This window comes from Lemur catta, chromosome X, assembly GCF_020740605.2.
Source record: "Lemur catta isolate mLemCat1 chromosome X, mLemCat1.pri, whole genome shotgun sequence".
Lineage (NCBI taxonomy): Eukaryota > Metazoa > Chordata > Mammalia > Primates > Lemuridae > Lemur > Lemur catta.
Genome location: NC_059155.1, coordinates 55,651,202 through 55,666,704, shown reverse-complemented (window position 1 = coordinate 55,666,704; position 15,503 = coordinate 55,651,202). Strand labels below are relative to the sequence as shown.

General features: G+C 45.4%; 1 protein-coding gene across 2 annotated transcripts in view; it reads right to left on the bottom strand.

Moving 5' to 3' along the window:
- IQSEC2 (IQ motif and Sec7 domain ArfGEF 2) overlaps positions 1-15,503 on the bottom strand; it is a 77,473-nt gene that overhangs the window by 52,847 nt on the left and 9,123 nt on the right. For both annotated transcript variants that reach the window (XM_045537642.1, XM_045537643.1), the window contains exon 2: positions 675-704. In XM_045537642.1, coding sequence (XP_045393598.1) covers positions 675-704 — 30 coding nt within the window. The remainder of the gene's footprint in view (positions 1-674; positions 705-15,503) is intronic.

Sequence of the window (15,503 nt, the reverse complement as noted above, 5' to 3'; positions counted from 1 at the left end):
CCCATCCAATCCCTACACTTGACACTTCTGCCTTCATGAAGCTTTTGATGGGGTTAGGCATCAAAAATGCACAAAGAGTCCTTGTTTCTACTCCAGTTTCACTCCTGCCTCCCCAAGTGGCAGATGGATCATGCCTTTAAAACTGACTGAAGCTTGTAAACTTTTTTACCAAGCACGTGAAAAAAAAAAATCTTATTTTCATTGTAACGTATATTTCTAATGTCTAGAATGTGTTACAAAGTCCATCCAAATCCCACTACTCAGGGCCATGGTTCAGGATGGAACGTGATTGCTAGGCCAGAGAAGCCCAGCATCTGTTGTACCCTCTTCTCCTGGGAGGTGAAGATGGAAAAGGTCCCGGGTCCAGAGCTGACCTCTCTAGAGATCGGCTTTCACATCTGGGCAGCTCCTATGAACCCCTGTGGTATTTGGCCAAGCCCCCAAGTCAGCTAGGGTCGGAAAGACTAAGAACAGTCTTCAACGCCCCCACACCTGCCACACCCCCGCCCTCCCACCCCACTCCTTACCCACTCCTTACCCACTCCTAATACCAACAGGGAAAAACCCGAGTTGGCCCCTACCCCTGCCCGTGGATCCAGAAGTGACAAACCAGAGGCCCCCACCCCAGGCCCTGCCCCATCTCCCAACTACTATTGAAGAAAGGAGGTACTGACCTGACTGTTCTGGAATTCTCACCATCAGATCTGAAAGGGAAACAGAGAAAAAAAACCAACACAGTCAGCCATATGCTCTCTATTCTTTTTCTCCCTCCGCCCCATGTGGCCTTGAGCCCTAATGCACGGCATGAGAACAAGGGGAAGGGTAATTTCATGCAGAGGGAATGGCAAGTGCAGAGGCAGATGGGACGAAGCCTGGCCTGGCCAGTTAGAGAGAGGGGGAAGAAGACAGGGTGGCTGGGGTGAAGTGAGCAAGGGAAGGGCGGAGAGAGGTGAGGTCATAGAGGTACCAGGAACCAACCATGTGAGGGCCTAATGGGTCATGGCAAAGTGCGACTTTCCTCGGAGTGGCCTGAGAGGCAGCCTGCAGCCACAGGCAGGGGCAAAGCTTGAGCTTTAAACACAGAAAGACCTGGGCTCCAATTATTGGCTTGGCCACTTACCAGCCCTGTAACATGGGCAGGTCACTTCAACCCTCTGAGTCTGAGCTTCAGTCTCCCCATTTGTAACATGAGGCCGATCCTCACAGTGACGTTGGGATGATTAAGCCCTTTGGAACCCAGTAGACAAATACCAGGTATTATTAACACCATAGAAGAGGCTTTGCCAATTGCCTGGTCCAAACTGCTTATTTTCCACATGAAAAGAATGAAGCTGAGAGGGTAAATGAGTCAGCTGCTGGGCTCCTTCCTACTGCACTGGCCTGCCTTTCTCATTGTGAGGCCCCTCAGAGGTCAGGGAAGAACGAGAGAAGAGAATGGAGTAGGGGACAGCTCTGAGGGAACAGTGAAATCTGAACCACGCCCTTCCTCCCTCCCCTCCAGCTACTCCTCCCCAAGAAGAGCTTGGGGAAGTGTGCAAGCACACGTGTGTGTACCCGTGTGCGCGTGTGTGTGTGTGTGTGTGTGTGTGCACGCGCGCGCGTGTGTAGGGAGAGGGAAGGTTAGGACCGTGGAGCAGCCGTCCACTGGGGGCAGGGAAGGGGAGGAAGGAGGACCAGGGAACTTGGAAGTGTTTGTCTTCCTCCCTCTTCACCCCAGTCCTCCTGCCCTCTCCCATGTTGGGCTGCAAAGAAGACAGAGATGAACACGTCCCAGGCTCTGTCCTTAGCTGAGAGAGCCAAGACATGACTTTAGTGAGGAGAGCATCCATCTACGCTGATTGCCAAATGACAGAGGGATGCATAGGGAGGGGAGGTGGGCCTGGTAAGAGGTAGGGCGGGCAGGCAGGCAATCAGGGTGTTGGAGCTCTGCACAGCACTCCCAGTTCCACCACTTCCTAGCCACGTAGTCCTGCGGAAGGCACTCCCCTGTGTTGAGCCTCAGTGTTTTCACTTGTAAAATGGGGCATGGGGGTGGGCAGTGGCAAGAATCCCTCCCTCTACGGGGTGGCTGTGAGGCTTGGTCTAGCACACTGCCTGGCACATGCTACATGCTCAGCTGATGACAGTGGTACCAATCTTTAGCCTTCTCGGCTCCCTGAAGGAACAGGACCAGGGCCACAGAGCACCTTATCACATTTATTAAAACTTTCCATCTCCCTCTGCAGCAATATGGATTGCTTCTGAGGCCCAGCCCAATTGTTCTCATGTACTACATCTGAGGGGCCTGACTTTAATGACTCCCCAGCTGCCTACAGAACTGCGGCCAAGCCCCCCAGCCTGTCTCTCTAACATTCCCCCCCCTCTGCTCTAGGCAGTCTGGTTTCCTCACCACTCACCTACCTCCAAACCCAGCACACATTTACTATCTACTGTATACCAGGGCCTAATCTGGGAATACAACCCCTCAAGGAGGTCACGGACTGGCAACCTGCCCCAATCTACTGTAGGATTTAAACAACATATTATCACCACTTCCAACATCATTGTCAACAATTATTGAGCATGTACCATGTACCAGACATGGTGTTAGGCTCTTTTCGTACATTATCTCCTTTGATCCTGCGAAGTGGGAGTTATTCATCCGATGTGAAAATGATGAAACTGAAACTCAGAGAGGTTGCAATTACTTGCCCAAGGTCACACAAGTAGGGGAGCTTAGGGTGAACTCCAGCGCTCATGCTCTTACTACCACTCCACTGTACCAGAAGCTCAGTGCTGGGCACACACGCAGTTAGGGTGAGTTCCCTCATCTTCATTTCCCAATATCAAGCCAGAGAGGTCCTGATAGACCCTTCCTCTCCAGTGCTCTTTCTTTTTTTTTTTTTTTTGAGACAGAGTCTTGCTCTGTTGCCCGGGCTAGAGTGCTGTGGTGTCAGCCTAGCTCACAGCAACCTCAAACTCCTGGGCTTAAGCGATCCTTCTGCCTCAGCCTCCCAAGTAGCTGGGACTACAGGCATGCACCATCATGCCCGGCTAATTTTTTCTATATATTTTTAGTTGTCCATATAATTTCTTTCTATTTTTAGTAGAGACAGGGTCTCGCTCTTGCTCAGGCTGGTCTTGAATTCTTGACCTTGAGCGATCCTCCCGCCTCAGCCTCCCAGAGTGCTAGGATTACAGGCGTGAGCCACTGCGCCTGGCCTCTCCAGTGCTCTTTCTTCTGAGAGACTACAAGAGATGTACTTCTGCTCCAAAAATATTTCTATATGATGTTACAGTCCTCAAGATGGCAGCAAAGGGGAGCAAAAGAGCTGCGAGTCAACTGCAGAGTGAATTAGCCAGTTCTCCTTACTGCAGACTGACTCTTACTAGTTTGAGGGTACACAACATCATATGACCCTCAATGTGGGGGTGCAGCTCACCTCAGGGGTCTATCACCCTATATGTAGTTAGCATATTATTAATTATATATAGTCAACAATTATCATCAGCGCTGCGCTGTCCACCTCACCTCTTCATTTTTCACGCCCTGCCCAATGTTCAATCAGCCTCCCACTTCATGAAGTTGGGTCACCACTCTTTTGGGAGGTAGTAGAGGCTGGTAGAAAGAATGCTGGGTTCTATTATGGCTCATTCCCTAACTGGCAGTGTAAACTTGGACAAGTCACTTCCCTCTGGACCTGGGTTCTTCACCTGTAAAATCATGGGGCTACGTTAGTTGAGTTCCAAGCAATCTTCAGGCCTTAAAATATTTCATTCCTTCAGAACCCTAAAGTTTTTCTTTTCTCTAGATCCTGCTATCTACATGGGCAAGCAAAGACCCAGAGACCAGACCCGACTTTGTCAATCCATGTCAGTAGAGATGGATTCTCCTGCTACTCCCTCTCTTAATGAAAGGCCACTTAGGACCCTGGGATTCTCAAAAGGCTTGGATATGCCAGTTCCTATCCTCAGCAGTGACACTCAATAACCAGTAACGTATTGAAGCCTGTGAGTATAGTGACCATATTTTCTGAACCAGAAACTTAAGCATGTAATCTGACCACAGATTCTGATGCTGCTGCTTCCAGATACAAGGGGCAATCTGGAAGATGGGAGAATAAATGACAAAATATAAAAAGTTCCTAAACCTTTTGGAGACTTATGGGGATAACAGTGCAGAATGACTGAAAAGAACAGAGGCCCTAGAGTTTTCTTGTTGGAGTTTCTGTCCTTGCCTCCTCACTGAATTCCCTGCCTCTTGTTGGGATCTTCCAAGCTATCAATAAGCAGTAACTGGGCTGGGTGCGGTGGCTCACGCCTGTAATCCTAGCACTCTGGGAGGCCGAGGCAGGAGGATCGCTCGAGGTCAGGAGTTCGAGACCAGCCTGAGCAAGAGCAAGACCCCATCTCTACTAAAAATAGAAAGAAATTATATGAACAGCTAAAAACATATATAGAAAAATTAGCCGGGCATGGTGGCACATGCTTGTAGTCCCAGCTACTTGGGAGGCTGAGGCAGAAGAATCGCTTGAGCCCAGGAGTTTGAGATTGCTGTGAGCTAGGCTGATGCCACGGCACTCTAGCCCGGGCACCAGAGTGAGACTCTGTCTCAAAAAAAAAAAAAAAAAAAAACGAAAAGAAAAGAAATAAGCAGTAACTGGGGGAGTATGGTGCCTCTCCCCAAAACCTGGAATTAGATAAACAAGGTTGGCCTCTGAAAGCTAAATTAATTAAACAAACACAAATGCATTGCAAATAAGATGTACAGAGTCAGCGGAACGAGACAGACTAGTCCTCAAGCCAGGATTTGAGTAGGGTGTCTAAAAGATCATGTGTCCAACAGAATCTAACAGAATCCAGGAGGTTGGACACCAATGGAAGTAGATTTTTTTAAAACTGAGACTGACTTGAAGGGGCAATTGTGAACAGGGCTCCTCCCAGGAGTGTCCTAAGGAAAAACAGGCAGGTACCCTGGCCCAGGAATCATGCGGGTCTCTCCAAAAGCTGAGAGCCAGCCCTGGGGCAGCCAGGCAACTTTTCTCTGTAACATCACCTTGTTTGACTGCAAGTGTCTTCAATGGACAACTCCTTTCTCACACTGACTGCTACAGGTTCTCCTGCTTTGAACATCCTACAATTGCCCCACTGACCTCCCTACTGATCAAGCCCAACTTCTCCAAAGCTTTAAATCTCACTCCACCCTCCCACCTGCCTTTTGAGCACATCTGTTGGCTGTTACCTCTGGAACACACTTGCCCCTCTGTTTTTTTACATGATTTTTAATTTTATTAAAATAATACATGAACGTGGTTTAAAAAGTCAAATTGTAAAAGGATCTTAACAAAAACGATGGTCTCCTTTCAACTCTTTTTTTTTTTTTAGTGCAAATTCAGCAGAATCAACTCTTTTCTGCTCAGGATACTCATGCTAAAATAAAAAATAATAATAATAAATAAATAATAAAAATAAAAATAAAAAACTCTTTTCATTACCTTTTTCTGAGTTGACTGTCTTATTTTTTAAGTATATGTTCACATGGTTGATCCATTTTTGACATTGTCTTTTGTGTCCTTTTTTAATATTATTTTTTACCAAAGTCATACATGTCTATAGATTTTCAAGTCACATCGCACTGCAGGGATTGGTAAAAACAAAAAACAGGCCAGGCGCAGTGGCTCACGTCTGTAATCCTAGCACTCTGGGAGGCCGAAGTGGGAGGATCGTTTGAGCTCAAGAGTTCAAGACCAGCCTGAGCAAGAGCGAGACCCTGTCTCTACTAAAAATAGAAAGAAATTAGCTGGACAACTAAAAATATATAGAAAAAATTAGCCGGGCATTGTGGTGCATGCCTGTGGTCCCAGCTACTCGGGAGGCTGAGGCAGGAGGATCGCTTGAGCCCAGGAGTTTGAGGTTGCTGTGAGTGAGGCTGATGCCATAGAGCTCTAGCCCAGGCAACAGAGTGAGACTCTGTCTCAAAACAAACAAACAAACAAACAAAAGAAACCTAAAGAAAAAAAAAAACCAACAAATTCCCTGCCTTACCCCTCCTTGCTCCCAACTCCGAGTTTCAAAGGCAACTCTTGTCCAACTCTTTTAACTGCTTTTTCAGTATTTTCCTCCTCACTTCTAAAGAACACATGCATCCTTCTGTTTCTTCATTTGTTTTTTTAGTTTTATGTTATGTCCTGAATTCCTACTACGCAGTAAGAGAAGACAGCTCTCTTACACACACTGCTACCACCATGTATGTCTTTAAACACTGTTTTACACACATGACTGTGCAGTGACTACTTCTATTCACTGCAGTTGTCCTGCAGGTACACACATGCCCTCCTCCCATTCCAGCACTAGAGTTATACCACAAAGTTTGGGTTAAATCAACATTGGTGATAAATCAACATTATTATGACTGCATGGATACTAATAATGGCTAAATCATGTCATCTACTATGATTACAACCTCCTCTTCCCATACAACTTTTAATTTTCTCCAGTATTGATTACTGTCCATTAATTTTTTATTGGCTTAGTTTTCTTCGTACAAATGATCCATTCTCCCCAAACTGTCAGAAATGCAATTCTCCTCTCAATATGTTTTCACACATCAGGTAATCCATCGGATTATTTTTTTTTTCCTTAGAAACATCCGTCCTCCTGCTGCAATCTATACTGGCCACTCTGCAAGTCTGCCTAGGTATTGCTCTAAGATCTCTCTTCTCCATTATCTGGGTATTCCCTTTACCTCTCTTCTGTGTTGGGCTTCTTGTTTCCTAGATTCCATGGCTTTTTTTTCTGAGTTTACATCTTCATTTTGCTGGAGCACATTCTCCAGCGCTTCCTGAGAAAGGAGGCATAGGACATAAAACCTTTAGACCTTACATGTCTAAAAATATCGTTATTATATCCTCACTCTTTTTTGTTTGTTCATATTTTTTTTTTGGACTTTCCAGTTTCTAGAACTGAATACTCTCACTTTTGATCGATAATTCAGCTGAGTATAGGCCTCTAGGTTGGAAATCCTTTGCCCTCGGAATATTGACAGCACTGCTCCATCATCTCCTAGCTTCTGGCGTTGCTGTTGAGAAGTCCAATGCCATTCCTTTTCTCCACCCTTTGTATGTGATGTGTTCTTTCTCTGGAAGCTCTTAGGATCTTCTTTTTAATCCCTAGTATTCCAAAACGTCACAGTGGCATATCTTGGAATGGGTCTTTTTATCATTTTGCTTGCTGGGTACTCAGCGGGAGTTTTCATTCCTTCAGTTCTAAGAAATATTCTTACATTATGTCTTTGAAAATTTCCTTCCTGCTGTTTGCTCCATTCTCTATTTCTGGAACCCCTATTGTTAGATGTCGGAGTTCCTCAACTCATTCTCCAATTTTCTCTCTCTCCTCTGTTGTCACTTTCCTTGTCTTGTTATTTTGCTTCCTAGGATATCTCCTCATCTTTTATTTTCCAATCCTTCTGCTGAAATTTTTATTTTGGCTCTCACTATTTTTAATTTCCCAGGTTTCTTCTCTTTCCTTAATTACCTCTGTTCCTTCCAAATTCCTTGTTTATGTTTATTTGTTTGCTTTTTCAGTCTGCCTTCCAGGGTCCTTGGCTGGAGATCCTTGGCCATTGGTTTCCATGACTCCACCAAGCTGCTTGGAAGCTCTGTGTGTACTTGGAGCTTGCCAGGTGGTGGGTTTCATCAGTATCAAGTTATTGGGCTGAAAGCCTATACTTTTGCTGGAAGACTCCCAAATGTTGTCTTTGGAGGCCTTTTTTTCTGGGGCCTTTCAGTTTCCCCAGAGACGAATCCTTTGATCTCTTGTGTGCATCTGACTTTGGTATCCTGGAAGTGGAGGAGTGGAAGGAGGCTGGAGTCCCCCTGTTTTAGGTGGAAGGAGGCTGGAGTCCCACCGTTTTAGGCTGCAGATCCCTTTACCCATAGCCTTGTTCCACCCCATGCTCCATTGTGCTTGGTGTTCTGAAGTCCAAAGCCTCTTAACTTCAATTTCTCCAAAGAATCAACCTCCATCTGTAGGGATGGGGCAGGGGGTCAGGGGTAAGGAAAGTCACCGACTGGATGGCGTTGGGAAAGGGCCAAGAGGAAAAGACTCTCGACATGCCCCTGTTTTCAGATCCATACATCATCCTGCCTTCTGAGGTCCACAGTACCTCTGAATCCTGAGCATCACCGGGATTCTCTAAGTGGAACAGTTCACTTCTGGCCAGCATCCCAGACCTTCTGTGTTTCTACCTTTTTTATTCCTTTGTTCATATTTTAGTGGGATTTGGGAAAACAACAAAGAGAAATAAGTTTATTCAACTCATTATATTAATAGGAAGCACCCCTTCTTATTCCAGCCAACTCCTATTCGGCCTCCATGATTCATTTAGGCTCCACCTCTTCCAGGAAGCTTATCTTCATGTTCCTAGGCTGGGTTAGGGGCCCTCCTCTGGTCTCCCACAGTATCCTTCTCTTGCCTCTATCACAGCCCTGATCAGACTGTTGTCAAATTGTCCATTTCCATGCCTGACTCTCCTAATAGACTAAGCTCCTGGCAGTCTGGGGCTGTGTCTCATTCCTGCCTGGACCCCCCAGCTCTCAGGGTCTGTTTTCCAGAGATACAGAGTAAATATGTGGTGACAGAATGAATAAACAAATGAATGACTACACGCATGAATCAGAATCAGACCCAGCCAGAGGGAACCCATCTAGAAAGGGAAATAAGCTGAATACGATTGCTCCTACATAAGATCAGTTCCCTAAAAGCTGTAAGTTCCCTTATAGCTGCGTGTGCAAGGGTGTCCATTGCAGCATGATTTAAACCAATGAAAAAATGGGCCGAGCTTCTACACCCTACATTCAGAGGATGGTTAGCTCCATCATGGTACGTCAGCTGCCACTAAAAATGGTGGTTATGAAGAATATGCAATTACATGGGGAAATGCTCAAATAAAAAAAGCAAGAAAAAAACTGCATGTGTAAAATCATTTTGACAACATGAAAAAAATGCAGAGAACGAGGGAAATACACCAAATGCTCTGAGTGGCTGCCTCTGTGTGTTATGTGTAATGTTTCTTTCCTCTACTTTTCCAAGTTTTTCTATATTTTCTAATGAAAGAATGCATTAAACATATAATTTTTAAAAAGCTACTAAGAAATTAATTATGATAAGTATCCTAAGAGTGCCATGAACAAAATACTATGAAGGGGGCCCTAAGAATCTGTGTGCATATCCAGTGGGACTTGCTGGGGAGGCTCCATTCTTCACTGGCCAGATACCCGGAAGGTCCATGGAACACCCCCTGACCCCTTCACTGCAAAGTAGGACCTAACTCAGGAAGCCAAAGGAGGAGGATCTTGGAGCCCAGCCTATTACAAATCACAGTATCATGGGCTGTACTAGGAAACAGAGGCCCCTACACTGGGCCCCATACTTTAGGGGCCCCTCCCCATGAGACAAAGGGTCTGTGGGGCCAAGGAGCCATGCCCATCAGGATCTGTGGCCCTATCCCCTCTAGACTACACTCCAGGTACCCAGGACCCCAGAATTTCTTGTCCAGATTTCTTGAGCTTACTTTCAGGAATTGTGTGGTCTTATGATCCAGGTCCATCTGCTAGGCCCAAGGGGTGGCCAAAGGGGAAGGGGAGATAGACATGGCTTGGAGAAGTGGGCTGGGGTATCTGTACAATCTCAAGGATCCATATGAACCATAGGTAGGAAGAGAAGAGGAGAGGGCCAAGGGCTTCAACTGGTACCTTGCCTGGGCCCTGAAAATACAGAGGCAGGCAAGCCTACAGATCCTTAGGCAGGGTTTGTAGAAGGGCCTAGTCTTGACAAAACTGCATTCAGATCCATCCATTTGCTGGGCAACCACAGATGAGTTCATTCCCCTCTCTGAACTCAGTTTCCCCAACTATAAAATAGGTATAATAATTCTGATGTCAGAGAATTGTGGTGAGTTTTGTAGAATGACAAAGTAGTTACGAGCACAGGCTTTGTGTCAGACAGGCCTGGGTTTGAATCCCAGTTCTGCCCCTCCGAGCTATGTGATTTACATCTTTAAGTTTCAGTTTCCTCGCCAATATAATGGAGATAATAACAGCACTAACACGATAAGGTGGTTGGGAGGATTATGGTTATAAAGAATATGTGATAACACTGGAAAATACTTAAATGAAAAAAGACTGCTTAATAATGGCTGTGCAAATATTGGTTGTGGTTGACTGGGCCTTCTGCATGCCCCATCCCCCACTCAGCTTTATTTTTCCCTATAATACTTACCACAATTGGACATGTTATGTATCTTTGTGTTTATTTGTTTCTTTTCTGTCCCCACCCCAGGCATACACACACTAGAATGTCAGCCCCACGGGGCAGAGGATTCATCTGTTTTGTTCACTGTTTCCAAGTGCCTGGAACAGTATGAGGTACATGGAAGATGTTCTTCAGAAGTCAAGTAGTTATCTGCCTCGTAGACATTCTGGCTGCCACTGGAACAGCCAGTGTAAAGGCACGGAAGCATCAGGAAACTGAATATGCTTGGGGAACTCTTGAGTGCAGGGTTAGGAAGGGAACAGAGGCATGAGTGGGACTGTGCTCTTACCTAAAGGAGCATGCAAGAGCTTCCCTGTACCACAAGTGGCATGAAGACCTACTTGTGATAGCCAGGAAGTGGAAAAGCACTAGGAGGAGGTAAAGATGCCTCCCAAATTCAAGTGCCACCTCAATCATTACAATGTGAAAAGTGAAAGTAAAAACCTTTTGAAAGATTTTTCAGGTGGAGAGGAGGACTCCTTTTCAAGTGGCCCATCTGAGCCAAGTATCAGACCTAGAAATGACAAAAAAGAGTATAGAAGACAAGTGGATGAGGTAATGGTGACAGGCAAGAAAATCCCATGAAGACTGTTAAAAGAGAAGAACCAGCTAGATGAACCACAGGACAAATCAGAAAGCTCACTGCACAGCGGAACTGCTTTCAGCAATGGATTCGAACAATACTGAAGGCAAAGATGGCGGCGAGGATCAAAAATAAAGGTCATGATAGTTCTGGCTGCTGGCTACCCTTTTGCCAGTGATTATTCTTCCTATCATCCTTGTTTACCACAACACGCTCAACAAGTTCTGGGATGATAAGGATGGTGACGATGATGACAAAGACTGCTGCGTAGTTCAAATGAAGTATTTGTCTATCACTTTTAGAATGTCTTTTTCAGGAAATAAAGAGGCAAGTATCAGTTCACATTTACATTTTGAAGAGAAGAAAGAGAGGCAGGCTACAACTAAGAGAGCCTTGAACACCAGGCAGCAGAGTGTGAACTTCATCCTGTAATTGCTGGGGAGCCCCTGGGACGCTTGACCCAAGGAGTGACGAGGTCAAATGCTGCCTCCTTAGCAAATGCCTTCCTTAACCTCATGCTCCTTTCAAACATAAACAAATATTATATATTATATAGTCATAATAAAGATAACAAGCAGGCTTTATTTGGTCTTCAGTGTATTCCACCTTACAATAACACAAACAATCATGAAGTTACGATCTAGCATGCACCTACAATGGTCCAGGACTTGTGTTATCTTTGTAACAGCTGTGCAAGGTTGTTCTTTTTCTCACTGTATAGATCCGGAAACTGAGGCTCACAGGAGCAACGTGATTTACCCAGAGTCACACAGCTAATTTAGCAGAGCCAAGATTCAAATCTGAGTTTGTCTGATTCCAAAACCAATGCTTTTAACTGCCACAGCTGCTGCTCCTTTCTGTCATCCCAGGGCCAAGTGGCACTTCATCTCCTACTCCAGCCTGTGAGCTTGGCCTCTCCGCCTCACCTGTTTCCTGTCTCTCTTCCACACGGTACAGCCCACGCTCCACCCCCCCCAGCCCCGGCCCCATGAACATTTGGGTAGTGCTTCTAGAAGACACAATCATTCAAGGATGGCAAGGAAAGGGGGTGCACCCAAAAAAGAAGGTGGGGTTAGACATAGGTTTTGCAGCACAGATTGTCAGCTTGGCACTACGATGAGAGAGAGAGAGAGAGAAAGCAAAAGAAAATGGAAAAATCTGGCCCTCCAGCGCTCCCTTCTTTCTTCCCTCTGCTGGAGGCAGAGGATAGAGGTTCAGCCATGATGGGAAAGAGAGTGGGCGGGAGGGTTTGCAGCTAGCGCAGCCCGCTGTTGCAGAAGCGTCAGCTCAGCCTTCAAGCCCCCTCCTGTGTGCTCGGGGGCCGTCTCTGGCCCACCTGCTCCCACTGTCTGAGCAAAGAGGCCAGGCTGCTCTCCAAGCACCCAGCCAATCCTGGCAAAGCCCAGCTCACAGCAGACCAAGAGCCTCTCGAGTCACAGAGAGGGTACCCAGAGAGGTGGAGGGGCTGGCCTGGGGGTCCAGAAGGAGGCAGCAGCAGGGCTGGAGTCAGAACCCAGGTGTCCGGTTCCTCAGCGGAGGGCTCGCTTGACTCCATGGTCTAGGGGGCAGAGGTTGAGGAAAGGGGCACTCCCGAGGCTGCTAGAGGAATGCTCATGACAGGGGCTGGGGCCAGAGGCAACAGGGGCCAAAATGAGGTCATCCAGGCTTGGCTAGCTGGGGGTTTACTAATACGTTTCCAGTTTCGATCCGGATTGAGAAAACAAAACAACTGTTTTTAAAAGTAGCTTTCACCTTAGTTTGTACCTTAAGAGCATAAATGTTTATCTCCTCTCCCAGGGCCCCACCAAAATGAAAGGGAAGGAATAAAATAAGGAACTCATAACAGGAAAAAGGATGGCAGACGGTAATATCAGTGGGTGAGAGATTTCAACAAATTTCTGGAAGCAAAAAACAAAGGGAAGAGTGTTGGCAGTTGAGGGAGATCCACACCACTTAGGGGGTTACAGCTGAGCAGGGCACCAGTCGGGCCAGCAGAGGCTTAGACAGACGCCAGACTTGGAGACGGTAGCCACAAGGGAGGGCAGGAGGAATCAGGGGGCTGAATACAGGCAGATAAGCTGAAGGTAAGTATATGAAATCCTTTCCTGCACCCCCAACCTCAGGACCCAGAACACACGCTGCCTGGCATTCACCCCCAGGTAAAATACAAGAGGCTGCTTGTTAAAGGAATCAAACTATCCAGGATCAATTAAGGCACCTAGTGGCATGTTGGTGCCCCCCAAATACAGTGCTTTTTATTCTGGTATTTGGGGGGCACCCCTTATAACAACCCGCACCCTGCTGGCTCACCAAAATAAAACCAGCAAGTGGACAAGCAAGCCGGGATACACAGACCTCTCAGTCAGACTTTCTATTAACTCATTCATACACTATGACATATACAACATAAGAGAAAAGGTAAGCAGCCTAGAGGATCAACCCAAGAAGTTCAACATGCAACTAACATTCCCGAAAGAGAAAACAGAAAATGAAGGGAGGGAAATTATCAAAGAAATAACATAAGAAGAGACACAGTCCCTCAAACTGAAAGGGATTCCTGAGTACCAGGTAAGGTGAGTGAAAAATAGACCTTGATCTGAGTGCCGGTTACATAGGTGTTTGGTTTGTAAGAATTGACCATATCATATGTGATAGGGTCATATCATTTCTGATATGAACACTTTTCTGTATTCATCTTATATTTCAGCATGAAGTTTTAAAAAAATCTCCTAAAAAAACCTCCAAGGAAAATGATATCCCCAGAAGATGTGCTATGATTTATCCTACGGTTTCAAGAAACTCCCACACACTAGTAAGTAAGTAAGTAAGTAAATTAAATAAATAAATAAAAGCAGAAGGAAAAGGAAAGAAGTCCTGGTCCAAATATAAAACAAAGTAATAGGTGGTATAATTTTGAGCAATTGAGAGAGTATAAAGGAAAATTCACTTGACATTGATGCTAGGAATATTCTCCTGGGAGTACAGAGGCTGTGACACTGGAACTGTGGGAAATGAGGTACAATTATAGTACACTATTTGGCCCTGCAATGAATAACAGTGACACAGTCATCACATAAATGCAGTGTACTGGCAGCCAAATTTTATAATCAATCTCTCTAGATAAAGCACTGAAGACCTAATTATTTCTACAGAACAGAATGTGAATGTAATCAACCTTGCTGGACACACGAGTACAGAACACAGAGACCAGGAGGACGGATAGGAGAGAGGGAGGGAAGAGTGGTGACTAATGACTGTGTCTTTCATAGTGACTGGTCAAGAGGTGCTGTGGAAAATCAACGGAATAAGAAATCACAGTTTAAAATAGTATTTAATAAAGTTACCAAGGTAAATAATAGAGCAGACCAAATGTTAATAAAAAACTATCAAAATGTGGGAGGAGAAGAAAGAGTTAATTGTTATAAATAAGCTAAATTATTTTGTCATAGTAAGAAGAAGTCAAGAGATAATGTTTAAGTAGTTGATAAATGAAGATATAATTGTTGAAGTATGTTATTTAGAGATAGGAAGTTACCACCAGAAAAACTAACTGATAAAAGTGGTTGTCTCTGGGGCGTGGGATGTGGGGGGCTGGGAGACTTCAGCTTTTTACTACACCAGTCCTTGCATCCCTTTTATCTTTTAAAAATTGCATATATGTATTGCTTTGATTTAATTTCTCAAAACAAGTCCCTTCTCTTTCTTTGGACCTCTATCTCCCACATTATACATACAAAATGGAGAGGCTGATGATTCTGGGTGACATGAGGTCCTGTTCTCCAATCCACCCTTCTTTCAAAAGCAGGAGCAAGAGAGGTGGATGAAGGGCGAGCCCCTCCTCACTAAACCCTTGGCTCCTCACAGCCATCCACACACATACCTTCTCAGCTGCCCCAGCCTGCACCACCCTCTGGTCCTCTTCGAATCCCACCAACACCAGTCCAGCCTCTCCAGCCTTCCATTCATTCAACTATTTACACCCATTAGTTATTTATGCCTGCCTGAGAAACAAAGGATTTCAGGCTGCTTACTCCAAGAACACAGAATAGAAATTGAACTCGAAAATAAGAACTCAGAAAAAAGAGATCAATAAAGATGCCAGAGCTGTACTTCAAATTAACTGGTGGCTGAGACAAAAAGGAAGATACAATGAACCGTGACAGCCTCATATTAGTAAGGAGGGAATATACCAGTTCTCAGAGTTATATTCAGTGCAAAGCTTTGCCTAGCACTGAATTCTTCAAGTCCCTGTCCATGGGAGGTTTCATGAAAGAGAAGAAAAATGATTGTTTATTGAGCACCTATAAGTATCAGGGAATGCCATTCAAATCATCTTGGTTACTTTTGACAAACAGGCATTGTTATCCCATTTTACAGATGAGGAAACTAAAGCTCAGAAAAGGTAAAATGACCTAGCTGAGATCATCCCATGGGTTGGGGCAGAGCCTAGACTCAAATTCAGGCCTGTCTGTCTCCAAAGCTCATTCTTTGCGTATCATACCATGGGGCCTCAAAACACAGACACCCAGGCCAGAGATGCCCTGCCCAAGGCAATGGGGATGTAGTAATGACAGCCACAGGCTCACCCTCTTCCATGAAAACAGAAAAGGGGATGACAGGCCTGGCTGTC